Source organism: Gavia stellata, chromosome 6, assembly GCF_030936135.1.
Source record: "Gavia stellata isolate bGavSte3 chromosome 6, bGavSte3.hap2, whole genome shotgun sequence".
Taxonomy (NCBI): Eukaryota; Metazoa; Chordata; class Aves; order Gaviiformes; family Gaviidae; genus Gavia; species Gavia stellata.
Window position 1 is genome coordinate 43236406 of NC_082599.1, and position 14371 is coordinate 43250776.

A 14371-nucleotide genomic window follows, 5' to 3' on the forward strand; every position below is an offset into this window, starting at 1 on the left:
GTAAGTAAAATACATAATGCTTTAACAGTCCATGCCTCCAAATACGATCTATTTGTAGATACTTCTTATGTCTTCCTTTCTCTTTGCCATTCTGAAGCTGAAAGTACAATGTACATACCTCCTGAGAAAAGGAAGTTCTTCCCAATGGAAGAGTGTATTTATAACAGATGATGCTTGTTTCCTTCACAATAACACTTGTACATGATACACTAGTAATTGATGACATTTAACATCTACAAAAATATAATTCTTTGAAGCATTCAGAACACACAGTTCAATGTGACGGTAGGTCACCCAGTAATAAAACAACACAGCATATAAATAGTTGCAAAACTTCGTTGCTTAATTGTAGGCCTAGCAGTCTCTGAAAATTCTAGAGAGGTTTTATTGGTGACCCCTTTTGCTCATCTAGAGTATTGTCTTGGGTGACTACGATTTCCAGCACCTCATGCAAAAAAGGACAATGTACAAAACTAGGTTGCTACAGAAAGAACATTTATGAGAAAGAGAATAAAACCTGCTTGTAAAAAGCTTACAATTAGAGGAAAAGAAGAAACTACAAGGAATTTTAGGCAAAATATCACACTGAAATTAGGAAATAAAAGAAGCAACATAACTTACAAAAATACTATCATTTACATGAAGGAACACATTCTAACACTCTGCATGCCAAATTGAATTTCAAGGTATTAGCTGTGAAAAGTCAGCATCATTAAATTAGGTCTTCATTACTAATTATGTACGTGCAATTTAGCTTGATACGAAGAAGCTCATCTGAAAGGAAAAGAATCCATCTCAACTTTCAGGTCTATGCTGAGTTGCAGGACTTATCACCAGGTAGCAATACACTTTCTATTGTGAAACTGAATAGATTTCACACTGAACAAGGAAACTGAAAGCTACTTCTGCAAGAAGTCACAATGTAAGATCAGTAACTAATCTGAGTGATCTAAATTTTCAGTCTTCAGCCTTACGATTCAAAGTTCAATTCCTTAAAAGCTACAATTCCCACAACACTTCTATGCATGGAAAATCATGCAAAAAATCCATGTGCAAAAACACTTATAGATGTAAAGCAGAATTTGAGCTTCTATCAAAATATTCCAATCCTCCCCCATTCCTCTCCCACAAAAAAACCCTATAGTGTTGTGAAAGGATTAGTCTGACAAGGCTTTTTAAAAGCATGGGTTTGGCTTTTCATTTGTGTTTACCTTAACATGGTGAAAATATAGCGAGGGCTGGCAGCATCCTTTCCACCATGAAGCCTGGTACCAAACTGACCAATAGGTTGTAGCAGATTAACATTGTTACTGCCAACAAAGTTCTGAGCCAAGTTGACAATAGTCATCATTAATGCTTGCTGCAAGAAAATAAATGTTCATAGTAATAAGTATAAGAAGAGATAGTCTTTCCTAATCAGCCAATAAAATATAGTTTTAATGCCCAAAAATTGTGTGACTAACCTGAATTCCATTTCAAAAAAGTAGTCTCCCTGAGAAAGGAATGTTGTAATCCTATTACAAGAACTGCTGGCAAAACATAATGCTTCCTCTTCCACAGTCGCATTGCCTCCCTGATTTAAGTGTCCTTACATTCTATGCTTATGAAAACCCCCAGGCTTCTCCATTTTTTCTAAGGCACTTCTCTGGAGGAATGAAAGGGGCACAAACTGACTGCACTTACTACTGCACAAACTACTACTCGTTGCTTTTAAAGGGAGAGAAGAAGGGATAGAGAGAGACTGTTAATATGGCAACTCTTGCTGATATTTCAGATAAATATAAATACAAACAAAACAGGAGATAGAAATAATCTTTGTTCTAACACTGTATCAGGTTTTTGAAGAACAGTATCTCTTCTTCTTACCTTAAAAGACTATATGTCTTGTTTAAGACAAAAATTGTCCTAGTACATAGTTCCTATATTCCTATGATTTGAGAATCTAGAAGTTACCTAGGTAATTAGTTATCTACTATTTTGCCACAACCCACAAACTGTTTGGGATACCACTGTGCACAAAGACTTGGAAAGAATGGAAATACGCTGTCTTATTAAACTATATACTGTTTGGTTCATTTTCTTTGAAAATAAATCTGTGATTAGTAGACTTATGTCAATAGGTTTGCAATTTCAATACAGTAAACATTTACCTAATATTTTATATAGGTTAAAAATCCTCACTACTTCACCATCCTTCATACTCACCTCCCCATGATGATAAGCTGACATTTCAGCAACAGAACCAGCCAGCTGAGCAACCTTTACTTCACGTTTATCATTTCTCTTAAAGCAAGTGAATAAAACTTTGCGTTGCCCTGGCTTTAAACCTATTAAGAAGAATATACCATTTTCAACACATAGACAAGCATAGGTTTTTAAGTAATAAACTTGTTTTGCCTTATTATAATTTCTAATCTCTCAGAAGAAGCCTAAACATCAAATGGAAACAAATTCACACTGTAATATTAACCAAATAACAAATTAATATCTCATTACTTCTTAAAATAATAAAAAATACATCACTCTAATAAATAGCAACTTTATCTTAAATGTACAGCTTCCACAGGTCAAGAGTTGTTTCTTTCCAGTCTAATCAACTAAATCTTTTTCCTAATATCCGAATATCAACACAAATTCAGCAGTGACAAATGTAACTGTAGCTTACATGTATTTTAAAGGACTCTAAAAATTAGACTCACTAAAATTCAACGAAAAGATATGTTATTTGTCTCCCTTTTAGATCTTTTAAAGTTTTAAGAAAAAAGCCAGTCTCTTTGATCTTCTGATTTATTTTCATTGTTTAGGCACCCTTTAAGTACAACATCTGTGTGGAAGGAATTGCATCATTTTTTCTGCATGTTATCTAGAACTGATAATCAGTTCTAGATCATGCTTATTGATCTATTCAGTGTTTTAATTCACATACATTTCTGAAATGCACTAAACTATTGCTACGTGTTGCCATTACTAAGCTGGCTCAAACGTAAGAACAAAAATTGAAAAAAAAAGACACTGACTCCAATCTCTATTTCATTTAAATATGTATCAACCAATTTTCTTTACAGTGGGCCTGCATCATGTTTTCCTACCAAAGATCTATTGAATGTAACAGACTTAGAGGATTTCCTTTATACAGGAGAAATACCAAGGAGGAGGAGTGGTAACTAGTAACTGTGAAGAGAGTCAGAATGTTCTTTCTCTTCATTTTTTTCTGAGATTTGCCTGTTATATATCACCTGATGATACTGAAAAACAAAAACCATTGCTAGAGTACTATCTGCTGAACAGTTCACATATCCATGCCCAGAATGCAGAATTATAGGCACAGTTGGCAGAAACACTGATAGTAATTACATATAAAATATGTAAAATATTATATGTATAATACTGTACATACTATATAGGTATAGTGATATACATAATATTATCTGTGCAACACTGATAGCAATTATATAGAATATGTATAATATAAATATAATACATTATATTATATAAACACACACATCTCAATAAATAAATATGTTCACTTCTCATTTTCTTACACTTCTGTAGAAACAATCTTGGAGAACTTAAATTCAAATGAACAGTTATCTACTGCAAGTTCATTCTTTATTTTAAGTTTCAGCAAAATCATTCTGCTATTTCTGAGAAAGCAGTCAGGGTAGACTATGTTACAAGGAACAATGACCTCTTGAAACAAGCAGCTCTATAGTGAATCTTCCTCCAGAGCAGAAAACTATGAAATGCTTGTGTAGAGCCTACCAGTTAATCCAAGTACCCAACTATGGGAGGAAGTAAGTCTGGAGAAGCTGAAACAGAGATTGACATTCTTTGACTCCCTAGACATGTATCTACATACCTAACCCAGCCTCATTCTGCAGCAGAGTGGGAGATCCACCCTACCAGGAAGCCACTACCCTATCTACTTGTGAACTATCCTGCTTTCTCATCTAAAATATAAAAAGCTCTTGCTGCATGACTATTTTGGTATGGGCCTGTAGTGTCAAGAAGGCTGACCACCTCCACTATAGAAAATGTACTGGAAAGTAGAGATAAATGGGCTTTTTTTTTCCCCCTATGAATCCAAAAGGCCTTTTTTCCATATCTTAGTAAGCATATGCATACTGACAATAATATAAGCAGAAACTCCTGCTCACGCTGTCTGCAGACAGTTTTACAAATGAAGCTGTAATGTAGTAAGCTGCTTCTTTTAATGTTCATGCTATTGCAAGGGGACAGTTAGCAAACCTGATTGACAGAACCCTAGCAGGATTACAGGAAAAGTTAGTAACCACTAAAACACTGCCTGTGGTATAAGACTGAAGGGAGAAAACATTTGCATCTTCATCTGCACTCAGCTGCCGACTTGAATTTTAATTATTATAAGCACTTAAGACTTGTTTTCTCTGATGGTTTGACTAGAAACACAGCACTTGTATGGTCTAGGGAATATGTCTGGTTAAGTAAAAACTCTGCACAGCAACAGCTTAAACTTTCTCACAGAAGAAACATGGCAATTCCTTAGCATATGAATGATAACAAACAAAAATATAAAAGTTCTTATATTCTGTACTTTAATGCATTGATTTCCAATATAAATCACAGGTTTATAAAACCAACAATAAAGAGGAATGTTCCAACAAATCATAATGAATTCTCAGCTTACCGTCAACAAGGGAAGGAATAGATCTCTCGTTGTCCGAATTTGAGAAAAGGATCAACTCCTTGTTAATGAAGTCATTGTAAGTCAAATGTTTTGTTGCTGTACCATATAAAAATTGCTGAAAAACACGCATACATTATTCATTCAATACAAAAACTACATTACATTCAAATCTCACCCACCAGATTTATTACTATCATTCAGGACTCACCTCGGGAAGGCCATGTAGCCGACGCTGTCGCCTGTCCTCCATGAAGTTTGTTAACCACTCTTTTCGGTCATCAATCTTCTTCTTACTGAAGGCCTGAAAAGATTCCAGGCACACTCAATTATCAGTGTACATATGTTTGTGTAAATGTATGTTACTTTAGTCAGAATTTTAAGTGTACTGCGCTATCTGATCAAGTATTCAATAATACTTATTTGGACAAGATAATCCATATAACTAACATTTAAGTTTAAGCAGCAGTACAAGCACATGACCTTTCGGACATTGCTGCACAGGTTTTTTCGAAGTGACAGATATCCCACTGATCGTAATTTAGATTTATCTTACTTTCCCAAAATCTGTACACATTTAGAGAAATCTTATCATTCTTATTCTTTTCTTCACATCAGAGTTATCCTTTGATACACACATTTAAAGATGTTGGGATCCTTCCCCCCAAATAATTTTAAGGTTGGGTTCATCATTTAGACTGAACTGTCACCAAGAAAATTAACTGAAGGTATTAGAAAAAATACCCTCGTCGTCTCGTCCTCTCCAAGCCCTGTTTGTTCCGTCAGTCACAGGATGCCAATAATTTGTAGCTGTTCCTGAGTGGTTGGTCCTAGTCCTCTTAAGAAAATTGGTAACTTGACAAATTGACACTTCATGAAAAGACTAAGCCAGAATTTAGGCCAGCTGACTGAGGGCCTTAGTCTTCACAATGACAAGCTGTCACTTTAAAGCAACCACTTATCACTACAAAAAAACCACAAGAATGTTCTGAAAGACTTTGTCCTGTTACAGAAACAGAGTTCCCCTCCAGTGAGTTCCTTCTCCAGAAGACTAAGACAAGAATACATAAAAACTGAATATGTGGTTTAAGCAAAATTTCAACTACTTTGGGAAAATTTTGTGAGTTGTTGAAGTACTGCCTTTTTTTCTCAGGGAGTAACATATAGAGACTCCATCATGTCCTGATTTCAAACCACTCTCCTGCATAAGACGACAGTCATCAGCACTATCTTTTTTAAAGGACTCTAACTGGAGCACTCCAAAAGAGCTCAATGAGTAGTTTCATTTCCTTGGAGACCATGGTATTACATAACAACTAGTAAACCTTAGTAACTTACTCTCTGAGAAAGGGACTAAGTGATTATCACCATCACCTTGTTTTGCATCAGGTTGACTCCCTTTGTGAACAAAGCTTGACAATTCACAATGTCAGACACCTGACGACTTAAGATTAGTCTTTTGTAAAAACGTGACTAAATTCTTACGATTTTCTTCTGGCTCCTTTCAGTGTATCTATACTTTTCTATGCCACTGAAGTGACAAATGACCAACAGCTGGATCAGCATAAAAATTATTTTAATAGAATAAAAATAGAATTAATAGAATAAAAAGTCTGAATAAAAATTATTCTCAAATATTTATTCTTGAATAGAATAAAAAGGGTTTTTTTCTTTCTCCACTTAAAACTGCTATTCTAAGACTTCATTTACTAGCAAAAGAGTTGTTCAGAATGCTGAAGAATTTGCTATGTGAAATAATTTTTTTTTTCCTAGATTACAACTATCATGAGGCCTAGTAGGGCCTATAATCTTACACCACCTATGCCCAGAGGTAAATTTGGGGCTGGGATTATAGTTAACAGCAGAGAAAATGTGGGTAGGAGTGTAAGTGAAGCTTCTGTTAACAGCTTCAGTACTAGTCCGTAGTTGTTCCTGGTATAACAAGAGATGACTAGTTTCACCCCGAATAGACAGAATATCATTTTAGACAACAGTGAGGATCAGCCCTAACAGGTTATATGGCCTCAGATATCAGCCTGCATATGGAAGTCTATTTGCAGAAATAGAGCTCAGAATTTTAATCAGGGAGTTCAGGGTCTCTACACCAATTGGTCTAAAGTATATGCAAATATACAGACTTCTTTTCTATATAGACGAACACACTTCTGGGATGGGGAACCATTGATTATATTTAAGTGCATCTTGGGCAGAAGTAAAATGAGTTGTACAAATAACTGCTGACACATCAGCCTGTTTTTCTCCAACAGAACAGATATCTACTATACCTTTCTGTTAGAACCACACCATTTTACTAGATCCACAGTGTAAGGAAAAAGTTAATATATAAGGAAAAAGTTGTTTGGTCTAAGATGGGTATTTTCCCCTTTTTATTTTTTCTCTCCTACCCCTTTTTCTCTCTAATATCACCTACAATTAAAATAGCAAATTAAAGTACATAAAAGGTGAAACATTTTTGAGAGAACAGCTTCGTTCCAAACACTCCATCCTTTGTCCTTCCACAAGCTCTCTTTGAAACACAGGTAATTTCCTGCACACAACTATCTAAAAGATTTCAAATTCAAATATGTAGAACACGTACATGAATACACATATGCCACACCGATATGTCGTCAATGAAAAAATAATTCATCTGATCTTATTTGCTCAGAAACAAAATTCAGATCCCTAAGTAGATGTGAAACATCATTTGTTTGGACTCTGTTGCCTTACTCAGAATACTCTTTTGCATGTTCTGTCTTTAAAAGCAATCTGAATGTAATGTTTCTTGATATCCACACCACAGAAAATTGATCAAAGCTGCTAAGCAGAAGATAGAGCTGATTTTGTAGCATGGATAAAGCTCTTATTCCAAAATTTAAAATCTTTTCCAAAGGCTTTTTTCTCTCCCAAAAGTATTTTATTTTTCAGTTACTCCAAAAAAAACCCCACCCCTGTTAGGACTTCCTCATGTGCCATTTCACTAAACAATGGACACTAAAACATATCTTATAGAAGCACTTTTAAAAGTTCTTACCAGTGTAATGGCAGCATCATCTTCAGGACCAGCGTATCGAAATAAGATTCTATGTCTTTCCATGTCAGCAAAATATTCTTTTGCTTCTTTAGCAGTGCTGGTACCCAAACCTGTACAATAAAAATAAATAGTTGCTCCATATTTGAAATTTAAGTTTTATTATTTTTACCCATTTTATTTTACTGGGAATATTATAAAATCATTACAGAAGATACTATCATGAAAACAGCCACAAACAAAACTTCATAGCACCCATTTATTATGTATTTTTAGATCCATGAGGTTCACTTATTTGTTTTTAAACAAACCTTTGTAGTATTTTATCTTCCATGCTTTATGATTCTCCATATGTTTCTTCCACTCATCAAATTCAGGAATACTATAGAATGAAAGTTCTTGCTTATTTTTGCTTGCCTTTAAAAAACAAAAACCAAAAAAACCTATTCAGCTTTTCTGTTGCACTGTAAGCAATAAATAAAATCTCATTAATAGAACCCATACCTTTACAATAGGAGTGATGAATTCTTCAAGAAAACCATGTTTCAACAGTGACGGCCAATTGTGATGAATAAAATTGATCAACAAGCCTTTTATGTGAGATCCATCCTGATCCTAAATCAGAACATGAAAACATGAGACCACCTTATAAAACGTCAGATCCCCCAAAACCACCAAAAAACCCGCTCACTGGTCTGGGTACACCAAAACAATGTCAGTTGACAGAAAACATAGAAGCGAACAGTTAGTTTTAAGTTGGATTCTAAACTGCACCTGGGTATAAAATAGCCACCTGTGAAGGACACTATCCCCGAGCTAGTAATAAGCTCTTTCAAGCCAAGTGCACAGTTGCAGCGCAAAGATTTCTTTGCCTGTGCCATGTTTTCTCTGAGAGCTAGACAGTTCTCCCAGACACCATGGATCTGAATCTTTGTGGAAGAAAGCCAAGCCTGGCCCACACTTCTTACTAGTGTTAAGATGCCTGATAGTTCAACCTCTCTGGGAAAAAATAACAAAGCTGCACAAATATCCAAAGCATAGGATTCCTAGACTTCTAAAATCTCAACAATAGACACACACTTCATGACATTATCCAAAACCAGTTGCCTACACTCTTGTCTCTCCCAGACTTTCTAGCATTACTACCTCATCTACTGTTCCCTTTTTTCCTTTCAATGTATTTTTGAGTTATCAAAAGCATTCTTGTTTATACATGTTTTTATTATTACTTTGGCATCTCCGCTACTGTGCGGCAAAGTTCAGTTGTTCATTTGGAGTAACCAAAACAATATATAGATAAATTATTCCCATAAAGAAACCTCATACATTAGTGATTCCCTCCAAATACATCCATATTGTCATAACACAGGGGCCAGTTATAATGCACAAAAATGTAACCTACCAAACTGCAGCAAAACACATTTTAAGAAGCTCTGTATATTAAAACCTGTGAATTTCAGACTAACCTGATCTGTCATGATCATAATTTTTCCATATCTCAAACTTTTCAGAGATTCTGGATCTTCATAGCTTTTCTTGTATTGTAGTCCAACTATTTTGATGATGTTGTTGATTTCTGCATTTTCCATAATCTGTATGAAAAAGTTATCTTTGCAGTCAGTGTAAATAGCAGAAATTCAGAAATATCCCAATCTTTTTAGGTGGGCTTTATAGCTACTTTTTCAACGCACCCCTACCTCAACTTCATAACCTTTTTATCCCCAGCTCCTTTGCAGCCTTCACACTTGTAAATATTTCTTCTGTACCTGCAGATTCTCAAGACTGCACCACTCCCTTTCTCCTCTACAGCCAGAGCACTTTGGGTCCAGAAGGCAGGGAGAAAAGTGCATGTAACAAAAAGTCATCTCACAAAGCTGACTTTTCTTTCCACTATTTCTATGGGCATCTGCAACACAACTTTTATTATAGACTAAGTATGGAGGGCAGCAGAAGTAATGCAATGGCGTAATGCTGCTTCTGCTGCCTCACACTGGGAGTCAACAAAATCACATGACAATGGAGAGAATATAAAATTTTAGGTTTTTAAGTATTCATGTAAAATGTTAATATGAGTCATAGCAGAATTTCCTTGCACTTGTGAAGAAATTCACTTTATCATCCCAGTACTGTACTACTACACTTTATATTTCCAGGCTTATCCCAGGCTTTCAAGTAGCTGGTACTTTATGAAAGCCCAACCACAAAATTTTAATGAAAAAATAAAAGTTAAAATATGAAGATGTAACCCTAGAAATCAAAAATAAACAGGAGACATCCAATTTGTCAGCTAAAAGAAGATGAAAAGACTACTTACCTGTTTGTGAGAGGCTTCTCGAACATTGAGAATTTTACCCCTGAGTGGGAATACTCCATATCTGTCTCTACCGATAACACCTAAGCCAGAGACAGCTAAAGATTTGGCAGAGTCTCCTTCTGTTAATATTAACGTGCAGTCCAAGGAATGTTTGCCACCTGCAGTCCAGGAAGAAGCAGAAGCAAGGCAAAAAAACCAGAAAGCATAACTTTTAAACTCAAATAGTAGAAATACAATTGAATCAGTCATGAATATTCTTCCAACTCTATGTCAGGTAATTTAAATTGGCTGAATTTCTATTTTTAGGGGTGGCCCTCCATACCACTAAAACTACACTATGGATTGCTATGGACAAGGAGCAAAATGGGATGCAATGACGGCGCATCTTATGTAATGGTCCCCACACGTCTGCACAAAAAAAAAACCACCAAAAAAAAAAAAACCAAACCAGATTGCTTCTGTACCTTTACCATTTCATTTTTCTAGCTGCAAATTTCTTACACACATACATTATGCATGTCTGAGTTATATACAGGAGTTATTTCCCATTCTGCATTTCCCCTCTCCTCACAGTATATTTTCAGAAGTAATTTATTATATTACATTTTTTGGGGTTTCTTTTTTTATTGTCCATCAGCTGAAGCCAGGCAACTGTAAGAAAAACTTGACAGAAAAGCTCAAAAGATCAGAACATTTGCAGTTATCATACAGTCTCAGAAACTTCTCAAACAGAAGAAACAAATCTTTACTAATAGTGTAATTTTGATTCTACAAAACACACTGCATTTTGGTGCCCGTGTATCCAGTGTGCTCAAAACTGGTATGAGATGTTTATTGCAACTGCAATAGTTGAATAGATGTTCTAAATAATAAGCAGGCTCAAGAAAGGAACCCACCCTTTTCCATGGGTGCAAACGCTCATTAAGCAGTTTTGCTATTTTATCAAGGCCAAGTGGTAGGAAAGACTGCAAAAAAACTTCAAGCTGGGTGAGTCTCACCTATTGTTAATAAGACTATTTTGAATATATTGGCATTTAAAATAGGTACTTTGATTTGCCTTTACCTGGTAGGTAAAAACAGCGCTGCACTTCCTATTACACAGAACTTACATTCAACATCTTTGGCCTTCTGAATCTGACATATGGCTTAACTAAATTTGGCAGCTATTCACACTGTATCAAAAGGTGTCAATGCTATCAGCACAGTGGAATCCAAACACCAAGAAAAATACTAGTCTGCTGTTTTAGAATATATGAGGAACAATTTTTTTTCCCCTAAATGAACTGCAGAAAACACATCTGAATATCATCCAGGTGTGCTTTCCTCTGGAATGGATGCAATCATCAGCAATTAATTTCATGGAAATGCAATGTGCCAGGTATTTTCCTGAACACAGCTCTAAAGAACTCAAAGAGAAAACTACATGAACTGGCAGGTTCAAAGAATGTTTTTATGCTTCACCAGATTTAGTAATCTAGCTGATCCCTTACAATCCTATGTTCCTCTTCCGGGTTCTTTATTTTTCCTTTCATTTCTACCTCTTCTCCTCCAACAAGCCATAGAACTATGTATACCTCATCAAGATCTCAAGAAAGCAAGACTGACCAGGTGTAGGACTGCATACCTCATTCTTTTCAGTGGGAGAGGAAATCTGCAGCAAGTACATCACTGTACAGATATATCTGTCTCCTAAGTATTAACCAGTATTGATTCAAAAATTTGCTGGTACCTGGCACCCAAGAAACCTGTGGATGCTGGACCTCAGCTACAAATTCATTCTTGAAGTAAAAATAAAATCTAAAAATCACAGGAAGAATTAAATCCAGAGGGCTAGACACTACTCTCTCCCAGCTGCACTGGACTACTTCAGTCCATTCATAGCACACACTCATAGCATTGCACATTCATAGCAAACACTCATACAGCAAAGAGTTGAATTTTTTGGACCTAGAAGAAGTGATCATCACCTCTCATGCACAGAAACAGCATATACAGTCCTTACTTCACCTGACGCTGCGAATCCCCAATCCTTTCTATTAAGATCCAAAAGACAGAAAGAAAGATTGACAGTTCTACAGTGTTTTGTCTGTGTACTCATTAAAGAATTTCCATGGCACCCGGACTTCCTTTTCCCCTTATGTTAAGAAAACTCAAGCTTTCAGTCAGATGCAGCCACCAACTAAAGTTCATTGAGACAAGTTCTTAAGAGCAGAGCAACCAACACACACTCAGCCACACTGAAGGAGTCTCTCTTCTGTATCATCTTCTGCCTTCCCTTTCTCAATGAAAGCAGCTTTTTATTGAGGTCAGAGATCCTGATTATAGTATTAGTCTAGTTCTTGCACAAAAAGAACAAAAAATTCCTATTGATTTTCAAGAGCAAACAGATGATCCACATGGTACCTTCAGTCTTTAAAAAGAAGGGACTAAAGAACTTTTTACTAAATGTATTACTTGTGATCCTCCAATTTAAAACATCTCTGCTGGTATATACAACACTTCAGAAAGTCAGGCCTAGCGTGACTATGACAACACACGCTGTATTCAGAAACTGAATCCCTCTCTGCCTTCCTGTGTGTCTGCCCCGAATGTGCAATGCCTTCAATGTGAGAAATCTAGTATGTTCCAGATCTTCAATAAACCAGTATCTGGGTAAGCCTCCTTGGGAGATGCGGAGTTCCTGCTCCCCATGTAAGAATAACTAGGCAGCAGAGAAACACCTGGGTAACAGGGATCCAAGCCATGAAAAACTTTAAGCATCAGTGTTGAGCCCAAATGAGTCTCTACATGCCTTCTTAGTTGAGGAAGTTTCAGGGTGAAAGGCAATGTAATATTTTATTAGCTCCCCTGTTAGAGGTTCTTCCTTCCCCTCACCCTCAGTGAAAAAAACTCAGAAGTGATTTTGAAGCCTGGTCTCCAAAGCAGAGCTAAAAAAACCTATTAAGAAAGTGTATCCAAAATCATTCATGATGTTATTGATGAGCACTAGGCTTGATACCCATAAAAACACAGCGTTTCTCCAAGCACATGATCTTCTAGGCAAGAAAAATACCAGGAACATGCATCTGACTAAGGAATACAAATTCCACAAGCAAAACACTAGTTAAAGGAAACATGATTATCAACTTTTGAGGCAATATATGACATCTGAATAACTGGAAAAATAATAAAATACTGAAGAAAACTCAATAAAAAAAAATTAATAACCTGAGCCCAAGGAATCAAGAAGAAAGGGAGGAAAATTAAACAGAACTCATCAACTCATCAGGTCATCTTTGACTTGAACAGTGGAGCTCCACCTACTTCACTGCAATTTCTCTATCTTTGCTTAATGTAAGGATGTATTAAAAATCAACTAACATTAACACAGACTGGCAACATTTCATGCTCTTTAGTCATATGTGCCCCTCAAACAATTCAAGGACAATTCCCATCCCATTGCTATTGGCACAAAGATTGCCAGCTGATCCTGAGTCCTATATGTGCTAGGAAGCAAGCCAGCAGAGATTGCCAGTTTGCCCTATATCCCCAGACAGGAATCTAATGGCATTTAAAATCTCATGAAAAAAGTCTCTTGAACCATTCCCTCAGGTCTGCACAGTATGTGATCTACTTCCTATAGCTTGTGACCCTATAAACATTCTGATCTTTTTAAACTAGAAAGGTCAAGAAGACTAGTCACCTCCAAAATAGAATATTGGTAACACTATTTAGCTGGAAACCACAATTAGAAATTGCTCTTTCAATATGGAACTTGGCTGCTGCTTTCGCTCAGTGTTATTAATTCTCTACCCTAGAGGGGATGGTGTTCCTAATACCAATCTTACCTCATGCTTTAATTCTAGCTCTAGAAAGTTTAGAAAACTAGAAAGATTTTTATTAAATAATATACATAAGGATGAGAAATAAAGTCAGGTTTAAAATGATGATGTCTGTGAAAAATCTATGAAATATTAAAGACATTAAATATAAGTGCTCTTACCAGCATCATTAGCATCATCCAGTTTTGGAATGCCCTTGATTTTACTGTGCTTCACCGATGAACATTTTTTGTTCAGCTGAGTTTGTGCCTTAAATTTGACCCAATTCAAAATACTCTCTATGATACCACAGTTAGAAGCCTATAAGCAACAGATCAGAATTGCGGATGAGAAAAATAAAGCTTCAAACAGCAGATTCTTATCTCTCAATTTTAAGTCACTGATCTAACACTGCTTCTCAAAACCCTCTAAATTTTAAAAACTGCAACATATAAACGGTCAAGGAATTAACCCATACCTTACCGTCTAGCATTTTATGCACACAAAACCAAAATACAACACTCACACAGCTTCTTTTCCACCCCTTGTATAATTGGTGGAAG

General features: G+C 36.0%; 1 protein-coding gene across 1 annotated transcript in view; it reads right to left on the reverse strand.

Moving 5' to 3' along the window:
- Positions 1–14371, reverse strand: part of TOP2B (DNA topoisomerase II beta) — a 49930-nt gene that overhangs the window by 18334 nt on the left and 17225 nt on the right. The window contains exons 11-20 of the mRNA XM_059819070.1: positions 13991–14129; positions 10009–10166; positions 9161–9286; positions 8199–8309; positions 8006–8111; positions 7698–7807; positions 4875–4967; positions 4667–4781; positions 2206–2327; positions 1212–1360 (exon numbers count right to left, since the gene is read on the reverse strand). Of these exons, the coding sequence (XP_059675053.1) occupies positions 1212–1360; positions 2206–2327; positions 4667–4781; positions 4875–4967; positions 7698–7807; positions 8006–8111; positions 8199–8309; positions 9161–9286; positions 10009–10166; positions 13991–14129 (1229 nt within the window). The remainder of the gene's footprint in view (positions 1–1211; positions 1361–2205; positions 2328–4666; positions 4782–4874; positions 4968–7697; positions 7808–8005; positions 8112–8198; positions 8310–9160; positions 9287–10008; positions 10167–13990; positions 14130–14371) is intronic.